The 16,450-nt window shown below is 52.4% G+C and overlaps 1 protein-coding gene across 1 annotated transcript; it reads right to left on the bottom strand.

Annotated features, from left to right (window-relative positions):
• Positions 1–979: 979 nt before the first annotated feature.
• EEF1A2 (eukaryotic translation elongation factor 1 alpha 2) lies at positions 980–15,514 on the bottom strand. Its single transcript, XM_054081728.1, has 8 exons — positions 15,361–15,514; positions 13,757–13,979; positions 9,667–9,846; positions 8,301–8,597; positions 4,018–4,168; positions 2,360–2,616; positions 2,039–2,273; positions 980–1,327 (listed from the first exon to the last, which is right to left on the bottom strand). Exons 2-8 carry the CDS (start codon positions 13,898–13,900, stop codon positions 1,200–1,202), a joined length of 1,392 nt encoding a protein of 463 aa, XP_053937703.1. The 5' UTR covers positions 13,901–13,979; positions 15,361–15,514; the 3' UTR covers positions 980–1,199.
• Between the last annotated feature and the right edge of the window lie 936 nt (positions 15,515–16,450).

The following is a 16,450-nucleotide window of genomic DNA, read 5'->3' as shown; positions in this document are numbered from 1 at the left end:
CTAACCCCACCTTCGAGGAGGAAATGTCCCTGGAGAGCTGTAGTGAGGTGGGAGCAGCACCCTCATACCCCCTCCCTCCACCTCCCTGCCCTTCCCTACCACCTCCCGCTCCTCCCCACACTTGGTGCTCCCACCCTTTCCCCCTCGAAACTCCTAGCTGTTGTATTTTGGTCAGTCCTAACCACTTGGCAACCACAACTCTTTGGATTGGGACAGCTGACACAGGGTGGAGTGGGGTGAGGTGCAGACCTCGCCCCAGGTAACAAGAAACCATCCTGGGTGACACTATGAGTTTGGGGGCTTCTTGGGAGTCTCAAGTCACACCTGGGCTCCAGCATGTGGCTTCAGCTGGGAAGAAATGTTCCTGTCATGTTGTTTGGAAAGGAATGGGGAGATCCGCCGTGTGAGGCAAAGAAAGTTGCAGAGAGAAGGCAGCCTTGGCCACTTCTCTCAGAATAATGGGGTGTTATGAAGAATAAAAGTGATGCTGCCAGCACTTGGAGGAGGCATGGAGTAAAGTATTTTCTCTCTTTAAATGGCATAACTTTAGGGGGTTCCTTTAAGTTTATTACGCATGGAAATATTTATAATAAGGGCTGTGGAAATTGCTATGAGAGCGGATTATGGAGAACATCAAAACCCAGGCTGTAAGAGCATCTTCAGCTTTGGGCTGGGGGAATCAGCCCAAACACCTGCATTAGTTGAGAGGGAAGAGCTGGGGAAGGGCTGGGCGCTGGGTGACACCCCGAATAGGGGGGCCCAGCTCTCCTCCTTCCTCTGAACACCTAGGCCAGCCCTGCCTGTGCCCATCCTCACCATCTCCTCTAAGTGGGACTACACAACCCCCATCGAACCCAGCCCCGCTCAATGACAGACGCACACACAGAGCTCCACACCTTTTGGGTTGGTTGGTTTGGGTTTTTTTTTTTTTTGTTTCTTTTGTTTGGGTTTGTTTGTTTGGTTTTTTTTTTCCACTGTGGATGTTGTACCAGTTTTATTGGTAAAATTAACATGAAGCCTCACAAACGCTGGAACATGCTTTTCCTTTTAAAGAATTTCCACTGGACCTTAATGGTGAGCATCCAGTCGTTGACATATAAACTCTTACAAGCTGATGTGCACACATGCGCCCGGGGGAGACGGTGGCAGCGTCCTGGTGTCAGGGATGGTTTCTGCGCGATGCACTGGGAGCCCACGATTCATTTGCCAGCCTTCTGGGCCTTCTGGGCAGACTTGGTGACTTTACCAGCCCCACCACTTTTCTTCTCCACGTTCTTGATGACACCCACAGCCACGGTCTGCCGCATGTCACGGACAGCGAAGCGGCCTATGGGATGGAGAGCAGGGAGATGTGAGTGAAACGTGGCCTTCCCTAAGGCTGAGCTCTTCTAGCTGGGTAATGGTGGGATCTACACCCATCACTTGTGGTGCCATGCTTCACCCTTGTCCTTGGAGGAGGTTCCTGAAGGAACACGCCTTGAGCCATCAACCCTTGCTCTGACCACCAAACTAGCCCTGATGCTCCTCTCTATTTAAATGACTATTTATTCAACTTAAATCCCATCTGCTTTTTGCAAGCTTCTGGCATGGCTAAAGCTGCACAACATCATCCAAGGAAAGTTCAGCACTTCCCTGCATTAAGACGTGACCTCTGCTGAGCAAACTTCCCTCTTTCTCCTCCTGACCAGTCGTGTTTTAGGGCAGAGATAGCGAAGCTGAAAAATGTTTCTATATTCAAAAACTACCAGGGTTTAGTGACCTTGAAGGAAAGATCCTGTAGCTTCCAGAGGGAAGATGCAATCATGCCTTTGGGAACTCAGCTCAGCAGAAAGCCCATCCCACCCCACCAGCCTTAACACAATTCATGTGTCAGTTTTGCACTCCCAGCACATGGAGGAGCAACAAAACATGCTCAGCTCCCTCCCCAGTCTCACTGGTGGGGGCTACTGGCAGAGGTTAAACACGTCTGGTGTGAGCTCTACACCTGCAGAGCCTTCATGCTCCTCCACAGGAAACCTTCAAAGAGCCATTCCCTTACCAAGGGGTGGGTACTGGGAGAAGCTCTCCACACACATCGGTTTGCCGGGGATCATCTCCACAATGGCTGCATCACCCGATTTCAGGGACTTGGGGTTGTCCTCCAGTTTCTTGCCAGAGCGTCGGTCAATCTTCTCCTTCAGTTCAGCAAACTTGCAGGCAATGTGTGCGGTGTGGCAGTCAATGACGGGCGAGTAGCCGGCGCTGATCTGGCCAGGGTGGTTCAGGATGATCACCTAGGAGACAGAGCAGTGTCAGGGCAAGGCTGGGAGCTGGAGAACAGTGGCAACCAATGCATAGTGGCACCACCGCCTCTGCTGACCTGAGACGTGAACTGCGCTGCCTCCTGCGGTGGGTCAGACTTGCTGTCCCCACAGACGTTTCCACGGCGGATGTCCTTGACGGAGACGTTCTTCACATTGAAGCCAACATTGTCCCCAGGCAAAGCTTCACTCAGAGCCTCATGGTGCATCTCCACAGACTTCACCTCAGTGGTGATGTTCACAGGGGCAAAGGTGACCACCATGCCAGGTCGCAGGATTCCTGTCTCCACCCGGCCCACAGGGACTGTGCCAATCCCTGCAGAGATAAGGACAGAATAGAGCAAAATGTAACCTGGTTGGCAAACCCTGGGCCAGAGTCTGGCTGCAGCAAAAGCATTTCCAGTGGTTTTTAGCAAAGATCGTGTTTGCTTCTTGCTCAGAAAACCCACAGTTATTAGCTGCAAGATCAACATTAGGGTCTACAAAAATACCATGAGTCCATCCTTTCTACCAAATGTTTTGTAAAAAAGGAGTAGCATCATAACCAGAAGGTCCTGAGCAACTCATGTGCCCTGAAAGCTTTTCCGTCATGGCAGCTGTGGCATCTCCTGCATGGAGGACTTGGGGCATCACAGCACGTGTGCAACAACAAGCTCTGTGTCCCTGATGGACACACCACCAGCATGGGACAAGGCCCAGCTATGCCAGGGAACAAGGGTGAAATGAAAGGGACCTTTTAGATCCCGTGTCATCAGGGGACTTTGGGAAAAATCACCTTTGGAGTCAGGTGAAGAATCATTAAAATAAACAACCTTGAAAAGGAGTTGGGGAGGCTGGCTGGACCCATCCTCTCATCTACATCCACCCTGCTGGCCCTACCTCCCCACTTCCCACCGTGTCCCTACTCTCTATGGACCTGTGTCATGGCAAAACCATATCTCCTTGCCCCAGCTGACCTCAGGGAGGACACACACTTGCTCACTATCTTTCATCTCCATTGCAAACAAAAGACTGAGTTAAAAAGCCTGCTAAAACCCATGTTCAATCCCTGATGGTTTCTGCAGTGCACGTGTCCTTGGAAAAGGGTGGAAAAGGACTGGAAACGGCTGTGTCTGCCTAATCCGGCAGCTGGGTGAGTCAGCAGGGCTGCCCGCTCTGCCAGCAGGTCAGAGAGCTCACGGGGTATTTATAGCTCAGAAAAGCGTCCCCTTCACTGCTCCAGAGGGAATGCCACCGCGCTCCCTACAAGGCTGGCACCACAGTCCAGCTCAGCAGATGGAGGTGCCAGTGATGGACACCAGCATTTGGGAAGCATGGGCAGATCATGGCCAAGCCACCACATCAGTGGCCTTCCCTGCTGCCTGTGTCCCACATCTAGGTCCCAGCACGATTTTTGCTGCCTTCAATTTGCCTGGCCAGCCATGATCCCTGGGACACCCACATCTGTAGCTGGTTTGGCATTGAGTTTTCCCTGGGAAGAGCTCACAAACCTCCTGCTCCTCTCCAGTCCCTGAGCACCAATGTCTACCTTCACCCTAGACAACCCCGTCGCAAATAGGGTCTTTGCCCTCAAGCTACCAGCCTTCTACCCATCATTATCTCAAGCTGAATGGTCCAGTCCCTCTTAATACTTGGAGATGTAATTCCCAGATTCCCAAGGAATGAAGACTCCAGTTCAAGCAGAGGAAAGAGGGACAGTGGCAAGGCTTTTGCTCACCTCCAATCTTGTAGACATCCTGGAGGGGCAGGCGCAGGGGTTTATCTGTGGGGCGGGTTGGGGGCAGGATGGTGTCCAGAGCCTCCAAGAGAGACACCCCACTGGCATTGCCTTCCTTGCGCTCCACCTTCCAGCCCTTGAACCAAGGCATCTGGAAACAGAGCAGCAACAACATGCACTGAGTGTGCCCGTTCTCATCATCCAGACGTGATCTCAGAGAGCTCTCCCACCAGGACAACCTTCACGGAATCATTCCAGTCATGTCCTGGTGTTACCAGGAGTCTGGGGAGCTCTTTCCACTCCATTATCCCCTTGCTCAATCTCCCACCCTCTCTCCTAGAAACATTTACAACATCCATAAACAGAAGGAAAAGGATGGAAGTGGTTAAATCCAGCAAACTCACAGTCGCCATTCTCAACACTAGCCTGTGGATGCTGCCTTCCCATGCCAGCTGCATGGATCCTGCCCTCTAGCAATGATGTATAGGGACAACAGGATCCTCCAGCCAAGTCCCTGCGAAAAGCACCCAGCCTTTAGTGTTGGGAAACCAGCTTCTTCACCGTGAGCCGTACCTGCTTCTCTCCGCTTGCTCCTGCTATCAATCCTCCAGGGTTTTAATTTTAAACCCTGGCTTGGAAGGATGCTGGAAATCTGGTGCTTGCATTAGGGCTGCCGAGGGGCAGGGTTGTTTTTCACTGATGCTTTCTGTTCCTGCCCTGAATTGGGCCTTTGAAGCTAAAATTGGCCAGAAAAGAGGCAGAGAGGTAGGGAAATGAGTTCAGCAAGGATCAATGTTTGATGTAGGGAACAGGTGCTTTCTTGAGGTGATGCTGCACATGTAGAAGCTATATCAATGCCTTGGGTTTGCCAGCAAGAAAACTCAGTCCAGGGTCTGAAACAACCCTGATACAACAAATGGAGATCAGAAACTGCAAGTCATTCCCCCTTCCTCTGCACAGAGAGGTTTAGACTGTATTTTCCCTCTCAGATGTAAAATGCTGCCCCGTGTGTCCCAGCTCCATTGCGCATGTTATGGATAGGGTTTTTCACTCAGGTATCAATGCCAGGGCATTGGGTATGGGGCTGGGGGTAGGGGTGAAACAGGACCGCCAAAGAGCTCCTGGATTCACAGCCATCCCTGGAGGACACAGCATTCCTAAGGCTGGTTTCCTATCCTGCAACCTGCACCACTCTTGGGAGGAAGTGGGGGGAAGAGCCAGGTCCAGACAGGATCGAATATGTTCAGGTCAGCCTCCCTTGGAGGGTCATGTCTGACACCAACTGTTCTCCTTGGTGACAGTGGCAGGAAAAGCCTGGGGACACTTTTGCAGAGGGAGACCCTTCCCAGGGCACTGCAGTAATTGCCAGGCAGCCGGCCCCAGCGCTGGGCTAGCAGCTCAGTGGGATGATAAATCCATTCAGCTGGTGATGGAGCCGCATGTGACACACAGGATGACTCAGATCTTCCCCCCCTCCCTGCTGTTTCATGGCCTAAAATGCTGGGCAGGCGCCCATGTGAGCAGCTGCCCTGGGAGCCACGTCCTGCGGGCTCTGCTCTCGAGGGTGACGGCCACCATCTGCCTGCAGCTCCTGTCCCTCTCCCTGGGGCCATGGAGAAATGACAACCTCTGCCCCGTTATGCCTGGCTGTCAGAGCTGTCCTTTTTTTCTTCCGATGCTTCATCCAGAAAACTTCTGACATCCCAAGAACCAGATAAAGACACACTTCAACATCTTCTGGAGGCAAATCCACTCTGCAAAACCCCAGCACCACTGCAGACCAAGAAGCATCTGCTCAATTTGGTTTGTGCTGCCTCCAAGGAGCACACAAATAAAACCTTTGTAGTCCCCAAATCTGCTTCCCAAAGAGCAATTCCTGTTCCACCGCTCCTATGGCAAAGCAGGATCGGACCAAACCCCGCAGACAGAGAGACTAAACTGAAGGCTCAAGCCCCTGTAAATAACAGCTGAGCTCCAACTTTTTTTGCACCCCAAGTGCATTTTCCAGAGCAGTCACCTTTCTCTGGTTTTGTCCAGCCCATGAGCATCCCAACACTCCCACCCCATGCACTCCAACACTGAGGCTGCAGCCCCAGGCCACGACGCTCTCTTGCACCACAAATCAAGTGTGTTTGGGCTGCAGCATCCCACAGGGTGAAAGTCTCCCAAACCACATCGAGTGGCCCGGTTCTGTCAGCTGCAGCAACAGAAAACTGTCTTCATATAAAATCCCATTTGCCAAAAAGCTCTCAAATGTCAAATTTTGATGCAAGCATTACCCAGCCGTCATTTTCCACAGTTGGCCTCGGGCTGCTGTGCAACAGGGACGTGGGCTGGAGTCTCCCACGCAGAGCTGGCTCAAGCGTGACGTACCATCACACCTCCCCTCGCCTGGAGGTGACAGGAGCTGCAGGGACGTCATGGCTCTAATCGCCACTTTCTGACGAGTCCCCTGACAGACAGACAAGTCACTTGACTGCCTTGTGTTTTAGTGAAACCTCGTCAGGAACTGAGAGTGAAAAAAATCAGAGCTTTTTCAGGCGAGGAACGAGAGGAGAGATATCTCAGCTGCCTGCTTGAGCTTTCCTAGATGTGGTGGAACATGGGAAGCAGGAGCCTGTCCCAAGCTGGTCTCCGGGCAAAGGCAGGATGGGGTCCTCCTGGGGACCACAGCATGGGAGGACCCTGCACCCTCTCCAACAAAGTTCATGCTGATCCAGACCTCTGATCAGGCTTTCTTAACAATTCCCCACCTCATGCAGCTCCGGGGAACCCGCCCTGGTGCCAGCTGCCTCCTTGCGGCAGAAGGGTGAGTTATTTCAGCCCCTGCCTTCTCTGGGGCAGTGCATCACATTGAGAACATGCTCTGAGACCTGTCTGAAGGAAGGGTGGCTGTGAGTCCCATCCTGCTCAGTGCCTCCCCTCTACAGCCTATTAATAGGAGAATTGTTTGGGATCATCTTCCCAGCCCAGCAGCTGCTGACATTTGGAGCCTGTCTGATTTGAAGCACCCGGGAACTATGCAACCAGGTTTGGTATGGCCGTAGTTGACCTTTATCCCAGCTCTGCTCCATAGGGAACAGGAATCTCCCAAGCACCCCAAACATTCCTTCCTTCCAAGCCAGACCCAAGTGACCTCCCTTTCCCATTCAAGGCTGTGAGCTAAGTTTCATGATGGTCTAAGCTTGCATTGCAACACTCTTCTGGCTCAGGTTCTTGATCCCTGACCTCTCTCAACTGCTGCTATACTCATACACTGCCTCCCTCGTCACAGAGCCCTGACTCGTAATCCACAGGTGGAGTCCTAAACCCTCCTTAAGCATCAAGTTTCCCACCGGTTTCACAAGAGATTGCTGTGGGTTTCTGGTCTGAGCAACTCACCCAAGGTCACCCAGAAGCCAGCAGGAGAGCAGGGACCTTCCTCTGGCCAGAACATTCTAGCCCATCATTTCCTTAGAATACTAAAGCTGGAGTAGCTTTTTCTCCAAGGAAACAGTATCAGAGTAACTGCTGTTATTGGCCCTGTCTGCCAAGAAGCCCCCATCCTTCCTCAGGTGCTTCTTTCTCTCACGCTGTCTTCTGAAATTATGACAAGGGCCCACCCAGTGCACCCTGCCTTTGTATCCCCATCCTCTCCCAACGTGCAGAGGGAGAGGCATTGTAAAAGTCAACTGGACAAAGAGCAGCCCGAAATGGATGCTCTAGGGAACCATGGTTTTGACACGAGAAACCGGGAACCTCCTCAAGAAAAAGCTACTTTAAGATTCCAGCACTGGAACTGGGGATGCAGCCATCACGGTGGCATTTAGAACCAATGGGAAAGGGTATCTGATACCCAGCTCACAGGAGCTCAGCTGCATGGTGGGAGCCATTCCATGCCCATGACCAGATCGTTTTATTTCCCGTAGAAAACAATGCCCTAAACCCATACAAGATATTCCTGCTGAGAGTGACAATTGCTGTGGATGACTAACATCACTATGGGTCTGATGGTGCGAAACCTTCAAATCACATCCCAGAAGCAAAGCCATACAGATCATCTCCTGAAGACACTCATGTGTAGCCACTGAGGTTTCTGGCAACCAGCATGCCTGTGAACAGTGCACCCATTCATCCTGGCTTGGTGCAATCAGTGCTACGTGACATCTATGCTGGCTACACGGGTCGTTACACTCAACGAGTGCATGAAATGTGTCCATGGTTTTCAGAGCACGGAGGGCAGCTTCAGCCTGGATCAGGATAGTCAGGGTAGGGGGGAGAAGTCTAACACAACGCACACTTACATTGGGAGAGGGCTCCAGCATGTTGTCTCCATGCCAGCCCGAGATGGGCACGAAGGGAACTGTGGCTGGGTTGTAGCCAATCTTCTTGATGTAGGCGCTGACCTCCTTGACGATCTCATCATAGCGTTTCTCGCTGTATGGAGGTTCTGTAGAATCCATCTTGTTGATGCCCACGATGAGCTGCTTCACCCCCAGGGTGTAAGCCAGCAGGGCGTGCTCACGAGTCTGCCCGTTCTTAGAGATGCCGGCTTCAAATTCACCAACACCGGCAGCAACGATCAGGACGGCGCAGTCAGCCTGCAAGTAGAGAGTTAATGAATTGCTCCTGCCCTCAGAGAGCTCTGCTCCTGGTGACAACCCTGAGAGCTTTGAGCAAGTCCCAGATGAACATGACTCAGAATAAGCATGGCTTGGACAGACTCCCTGCCAGCTGCTACCCATAACCCCGCTGATCTACCTCAAAACTCACCTAACTGTGTTATTTCAGACTTGCCAACCGTGCATGGTTTTGCGGCGTAAGTTGGAAACCAGGGTGGGCCCCCCCGGGTGGGCCCCCCCATGTTGCATGACTCTAACCAGGACCTCATCTTCCTCATCCAGGAGTGCCCACCCAAGGCCTTATGGAAAAAGTCTTGCAAATCATCTCCCCACGTGACAGGTGAGAACTCAGTCACAGAAACTGGGTTCTCCAGATTGCTTTGTACCCAGAGGCCAGAGCAGAAGCTGTCTGGGTTTGACGGAAAGCCATGCCAGCCCAACTGGCATCGCAGTGGGAATCTCACTGGGCACAGTGAGGCTCATCCAGCACCCATCAACCACAGGGAGATGCAGCAATGTCCTGCTGGGTGATGAGGGGAGACCACCCTACCCTGGAAGAGTAAACCTTTGAGTTTGCAATGTGATGTGGTTTATGGGACAAAGAGAGCCGTTTCAAGAAAAAAGTAGAAAAGATCCATGGAGTCTCCTCGAGCCAATAAAACCTAAGGGATTTTTGGAAGTTTCTTGTAAACCCCAGCAGGCTGAGAGATAATGTGGAGATGCCCTCACACAAAGGCCTGTGGCTCACAGCATCTCACCTCCCTGCCCACTTCCTTCAAGCAGGGAAAATGTGGTGGAGAACCCACCTTTTTGTGCCCAAAGAGGCCCTTTTCCCAGACACCCAAGGAGGTGCAGGACCATGGCATGCTGGGTCTCCTGGTGCTACCCAGCCTCTCGCATGGACCTTGCTCAATGCTCATTGATGTCTGCTGTCTCAACTACCCACCTCCTAAGGGACTCACCAGCACCTACATAACCCAAGGCTCTTCAAAAAGCCCCATCCTGCTACCTCTGGAAGCCCTTCCCACCTCTGGCCACTGTTTCTCACCTGGGAGGTCCCGGTGATCATGTTCTTGATGAAGTCCCTGTGACCAGGTGCATCAATGATGGTGATGTAGTACTTAGTGGTCTCAAACTTCCACAGCGAGATGTCAATGGTGATGCCACGCTCCCGCTCGGCCTTCAGCTTGTCCAGCACCCAGGCGTATTTGAAGGAACCTTTCCCCATCTGGCCAACACAAAGGCAAGAGCTGGTGATAAATCGAAGCCCATGTCACCAGTGCCAGCAAACCACCCACAAGGGCATATCTCAAGCTCCCAGAGGCAGAAGGTCACATTGCAGACGTTGAAGACAAAATTCCATAAATTCAATGGCAATGGTCTATTTACTCATAAACACAGGTGAAAGGAAATCTTGTTCTCAGCGCATTCCTCAACAGAATGGAGGAGAGGCTGGAAGAAAAGCTGTGAAGTTGCAGGTGCGACTGGATGGGGAGGAGCTGGAGTCAGTGACCCATGAGGTCTCCTCCATGAAACAGGATGCTCCTGCACTGCTGCTGGGAAATTAGGTGCTACAGAACTACACAGAAACACTGGAAAGCTTCTCCTCGTTGCATTTTAATCTATTCACCAAACTGGTGAGACAGCTGGTTAGGAGAGGGTATTGCTGCACGAGTGAGCCTGAGACTGACAAGGGTGTAGGAAGGAAATGGGTTAAAAGAAAATGGAATGCGAGATGGTTGCTATGAGCAGAACAGAAATGTGATTGATTTTTGACACAGACTGTGCAAATTCACATGAAAAGCTACTGTGAGCTGCAGCCAGACCAACTGTTGTTGCCAAATGGCCAATATCTCAGCCAACGTTGCAATGCGTGAAACCATGCTGGGTGAGATGAGCTACGGGAAATCTCGTCCTGTGATAAAGCACACTCTTTGGTAAAATCATGATGTCACTTCTGAACCACTTTCTCCTTTGGGTCAGAGTCCTTCGACGTCACACTGTCAAGGAGAGCCAGCCTTCCCCCTCCCAGCATGGAGGTGGTGCTCCCAGTCTGAGCTGGGATCCTGCCAACCTGGAGATGGGGTGGGCAAGACCACCCCTTGCTGACCACGCTGTGTTCCCTGGGCAATCTGAGAGCCTGGCTGAAGCAAAGGGTTAATGGGCATCAATCATCAGCTCTTGGCCTCAGATGTAAAGCTTTTTTTAACACTGAAAATGGAATTTAGGTCATTTGCAGATGATTTAATGGGCTCCTACTGCTACGCAAGGACAGAGCTGCAATTCCTCGCTCCCACCCACCCATCCCAGTGTTCTCTTCACCCGCAGTTTCTTTGGGAGTATCAATGCGTAAAATTCATTCTGGCCAACTATAAATCCCTGGTCCAAAGGGAAACGCTCCCTGATTGCAGGCAATGAACGCTTGAGTGATGCTCTTCGTCAAGAAGGCTAACGCAGCACCACATCTGAACCTCTCCTGCCCACAGCCCACCCAGGAGCTGGGCTGGCCCTGGCTCCCCGACTCCAGCCCCATGCCCAGCTAGCACAAGGCATTAACAGTGCCGGCTCGTTTACGTAATGGCCGAGTGCTGCGATGACTTTGCAGCTTGCTCTGAAGGATTACAAGCAAAATCCTAAAGCCAGGAGCAAGCTTCCTTCCCCTCAGAGGGGTCCAGAGGGTGATGCTCATCCCTGCTGGGCATCTGCGAGCTCTCATGCCTGCAGGAAGGGAGGGGTGGAAAAATCCAGAATGGAATCTCTGCTCCAAAGCATCCTCCTGGCACTGAGATTGGTGAGGGAGCAGAGCAGGATCTCAGAGGTTGGCCCTTGCCAGCACGCACATTGAACCCCTCTCTTGCCAGGGGAAAAAGGAGGCAGTCGTTCAAGCGTGCTTTTTTTACTGCTGAGGCTGGGAGATGCACCAAGGACCATTTTCTGCAACGCATTAACAATGGGTGGTTCTTGGGCAGGGGTTCCATCAGGAAATCTCCCAGCCTTTCACCCCTCGGCAGCCTATTCCTCCACTTTGAGATGGGGAAACTGAGGCACAGAGCAGCCCCCCCTGGCTCTCCTGTGGGAGCTGGGTGGGAATCAGCATGTAATCACAGGTACCACAACCACACACACATAAACAGTCGATCATGTCATGTGAAACCCCCCCATTGTACATAACCTGAAGATAAAAGAGATCCTTTATTTAGGAAACACTTTCCCTCCTCTCACAGGGTATATTCAGTTACCCAGAGCTCTTGTTGAGAAAAACAGGCTATTATCTCACTTTGCACAATACCTTCCCTGTTCGGTGCCAGAAACAGCCTGATTTTCCTCGACTGAACCCCAACGGAGGGACAGCTTTCTATTTGGAGACCTCAAATACTGATTTTTTTTAACGTAGAACAACTCTTCTTTCGGAGATAGCGTTACCTTTGCCCCTGAGTCAAAGGGAAGAAATAACCCTTGCTTTTTTTCTCTTAAAAAATAATTAAAAAATCAAACCTTGGGTTTTTTTCTTGGCTTTTTGGGTGCACGCAGGCCTCCATTTCCTGCTAATGCCACCTAATGGAAGCAAACCCTTCCCCAGCCCTGCATCAGAAAATGGAGTCGGTAAGCTCAGTCAATAGGCTATTAATAGCAGCTTCCAGTCCCCGCGTATTCCAGCGGGTCAGGGAAAGTGTCTGTTCAATTAAAATAGCTGCAATCACAGCGATGATAACCAAATCACGCCATATCCCATCTATAGGTAAAGGGGGGGAAATATGGAGATGGATGCAGGGATCATTTTAAACTGATGGGGAGGGATGGAGGGTGAAGGGAGAAGCTCTGTGCTTAAGGGCTGGGGAAAAGGGGGGTTGGAGAAACAAAAATAAAGGGATGAGGGGGAAAGGGGACCGGGGAAGAAATAAAGGGATGGGAGAAAAAGGGGGCACGGGAGAAATAAAGGGTTGGGGGAAAAAAATAAAGGGGATGGGGGAAAAAAGGGGATGGGGAAAAAAGAGAAATGAAGGGGAAAAGGGGATAGGGGAGGAAAAAGGGGGATAGGGGAGGAAAAAGGGGGATAGGGGAGGAAAAAGGGGGATAGGAAATAGGTGGTTTAGTTCGGATACTATCTGCAAATTTAAAAGGTTACGACAGGCAGGCAGACAGCAAAATATCTAATCAAGAATGACAGCTCTGTAATCCTTCTGGTTTTTCTTTTTTTTTTTTTCATTGAAATGTACGATCTTGTCCAGAAAGAAACCATAATCAAGGGATATCTACATTTACGCTTCCTGGAACGATGACGACAAGGCATCTTCTGAGAGCCCAGATCTGCCCTATCAGTAACACAGCCAGGCTTTTCCTGGCTCACCCACCTCTCTAGAATTTACCATCACTAATTACCAAGAGCTCCTGGTTCACATTTTTCTCCCCAAGACTGTTTTTTCCTCTCTAATCTCCGTGTTTGCCACATCACAGGTATCGGGTGGTGCGTCACTGTGTGGCAGCCTGCTAAATGCAAGCACTGTTATATCACCCTTATACGAATGAAACAAAAGGATTTAACTCAAACGCTCATACTTCCTGCCAGTTTTTCTCTATCAAAGGCTACCAATCAAACTGCACATCAAACCAGAAGCCTGAGAAAAAAACGGGATTTTTAAACAAACTGGATCAAATGCATAGCCCAGATGATGCTGCACCTTGTCCCCAGCAGGCACTGGGAATAGATGCTTCGGAGTGAAATTCAGAGAGCCCTGCCCTCGGCAGTGAGGGATTATCAGGTTCTCCTCCTTGTGCACAATACTTAGAGGGAATTTCATGCCCTAAAGCACTATGGTTTGTGGCTCTTCCAGAATCCTAACCGCATCTTGCAAACCTTGCCATGCCCCTGCTCTCATGAGCAGCCCATGGCAAGGAGTCCCTCAGCTCCAGAGAAGAAGGTGGTGAGTACCCAAATGGCCTATTTTTCCAGGTCAGGAAGACCCAGGGGTAAAGAAGGAAAGAAAAGAGATGGGAACATCAGGAAAAAGAAGGTACGAGAAGGGCAGCTCCAGGAAAAGAGGAGTATTGCCTGTGGGACACTTGTGGGGCATCAGTGTGGAGCATCCCTGTGGGTGGGAGTTTGGAGTGGGGGGCACGCTGGGGGACGGGCTCCTCACCTCGGCAGCCTCCTTCTCAAATTTCTCAATGGTCCTTTTGTCAATGCCCCCGCATTTGTAGATGAGGTGCCCGGTGGTGGTGGATTTCCCAGAGTCCACATGCCCAATGACGACGATGTTGATATGCGTCTTCTCCTTCCCCATGTTGGTGGGCTACGCGGGGCTGGCCGGGGTGGGTGGCGGTGGGGAGGGCTGTGGGAACGCAGCTGCGTTTTTGGGGAGGCTGTGGGGGAAGAGGAAGGCGTGTCAAAAGAGCCCCCGTGACAGCACCCTCCCAGCTCATCAGGCACGGTTCTCCTCCCTTCGCTCCACCTTCCCGCTGGACCACGCGCCCCATCCCGGCTGGGGGTGCCCAGCCTTGTCTGGCAGCTCTGCCCGTGCTGGGATGGAGCCAGGCTGCCCCCGGATAAGGCCAGCCGGGCTATTTCTGGCCGCCACGTCCAGCCTCCAAGTCTCAGCAAGATACCACGTTTTCCAGTGTCTTGCCCTCCACCACCCTCCTGGAGACCCTCAGTCCCCAAGACTACGTCATCCTTGCCTCGAAGGTGCCCTTCCTCCCCAGAAAGCTTTCCTCCAGCTCAGGGCTGCTACTGCTGCCTTCTCGGTCTTTCCAAACCACAGAGGGCATCTCCTCCATGTCGTGGGTGCCCCGGGAGGAGCTGTGGGTGCCCGTCCTGCAGGCTGCCCTCGCCGTTCCCAGCCTGCACACGGTTCGGCTGACAACATGGTGTCCGCAGAATGAAACGGACAAAAATAACCCTCCTTTCCCTCCCGAGCGGGGCTGCTGAAAGCTTGTCAGGCTGAGCTGGGGGCTTTCCTTATATTTTGCTGCCATGGATCTGGATGAAACAGAGCGGGAGGAGGCTGAAAATGCCAATCGATTTATCCAGGGAGCTGTTCTGGCATCTCCCAGCGTTACCATGGCTCTGCAGCTGCTACACAAACGCGGCACAATTAGGAGCTTTAATTTGACATCTAATAAAATCCAATTTTACGAATCTGCTCATAAAACTAAAGGAGGTCAGGAGGAGTTTGCTGCTCTAATAGCAATTCAGTCATGCGGGCAATAACATCCCCTGCGAGAAGCCTCCCTGGGCAGCAAGAACCCTGGTTGGCCCGTCCCTTCCCTGCCCTTGAACAGCTCCAGCCTGGATCTGGCCATGCCTGGACCTTGGGTGTGAGTCCTTCTCCCTATATTTCCCCAGCAGCATGGATGCGGGATGCAGGGGCATTTGGGGGGCTGGCGGGGGGTGTTTTTTCCCTTTTCTTCTCGTTCTCCCCCTTCTTCTTCTCCCTTTTCTCCTTCTTCTTCTTCTCTTCCTTCTCCTTCCTATTATTAATTCCCCTCCAAGGAGCTCAAGGCTGCCGGGGGAGATCAGTTATTTCCCACCTGCAGGAAGAGGCACCTGTGGGATGCAGGAATGGCCCAGCTCCATCCTCTCCCTCCCCACCCGGCTGGTACCCAGGGACCAGCAGCACCTACAGCAGACGGGAGAAGAGGGGGGGGGGGGGCGGGTTGGTGTCTGAATCCCACCTCCCAAATCCCGGACCCCCTGGTCGGAGCAGCCCCATCCCGGCCTGAGGGGGGGTCCCGGAGCTCTTACCGGAGCGGCGGTCGGGGCGGCAGAGGCTGCCAGCTTGGGCTCGGGCGGCTTTATCTCCCCGGGAGGGGCCCACCTATTGACGGCGGCAGCGCAATGCAGCGGCCCCCCCGCACTACGGCAATGCGGTACCGGGCGGGGGAGGGGGGGAGGAGGAGGAGGAGGAGGAGGAGGAGGGAGCGGAGGGGGGGGGGGGGGTGGGGGAGACGAGGCTGGGAGGGGGAGGAGGTGGAGGAGTGGGAGATGGAGCGATGGGAAGGATGGGGATAAAGGGATAAAGGGATGGGAGAAACAGGGATGGGAGGAAGATGGAGGGATGGGAGAAACAGAAGGATGGGAGAAAGATGGAGGGATGGGAGAAACAGGGATGGGAGATGGAGGGCTGGGAAGGAAGGGAAAGGATGCAGGATAAAGGGATGGGAGGAAGAGGAAGAGATGGGAGCAAGAGAGGGATGGGAGGAAGATGAAGGGATGGGAGAAACAGAGGGATGGGAGAAAGATGGAGGGATGGGAGAAACAGGGATGGGAGAAACAGGGATGGGAGATGGAGGGATGGAAGGAAGGGGAAGGATGGGGGATAAAGGGATGGGAGGAAGATGAAAGGATCAGAGAAACAGAGGGATGGGAGGAAGATGGAGGGATGGGAGAAACAGGGATGGGAGAAACAGAGGGATAGGAGGAAGATGGAGGGATGGGAGAAACAGATGGGAGATGGAGGGCTGGGAAGGAAGGGGAAGGATGCGGGATAAAGGGATGGGAGGAAGAGGAAAAGATGGGAGAAAGAGAGGGATGGGAGGAAGACGGAGGGATGGGAAGGATGGGGATAAAGGGATGGGAGGAAGATGGAGGGATGGGAGAAATGGAGAGAAACAGGGATTGGAGAAACAGAGATGGGAGAAATAGGTAGGGGAGAAATGGAAGGGTGGAAGATGGAGAGATGGGAAGGAAGGGGAAGGATGGGTGATAAAAGGATGGGAGGGATGGGAGAAATAGAGGGATGGGAGGAAGATGGAGGGATGGGATAAACAGAGGGATGGGAGGAAGATGGAGGGATGGGAGAAACAGAGGGATGGGCAGAAGATGGAGGAATGGG

This window comes from Cuculus canorus, chromosome 16 (genome assembly GCF_017976375.1).
Source record: "Cuculus canorus isolate bCucCan1 chromosome 16, bCucCan1.pri, whole genome shotgun sequence".
Classification (NCBI taxonomy): Eukaryota; Metazoa; Chordata; class Aves; order Cuculiformes; family Cuculidae; genus Cuculus; species Cuculus canorus.
The sequence above is the reverse complement of the archived record's forward strand: the minus strand, read 5'-3'. Positions and strand labels throughout refer to the sequence as shown.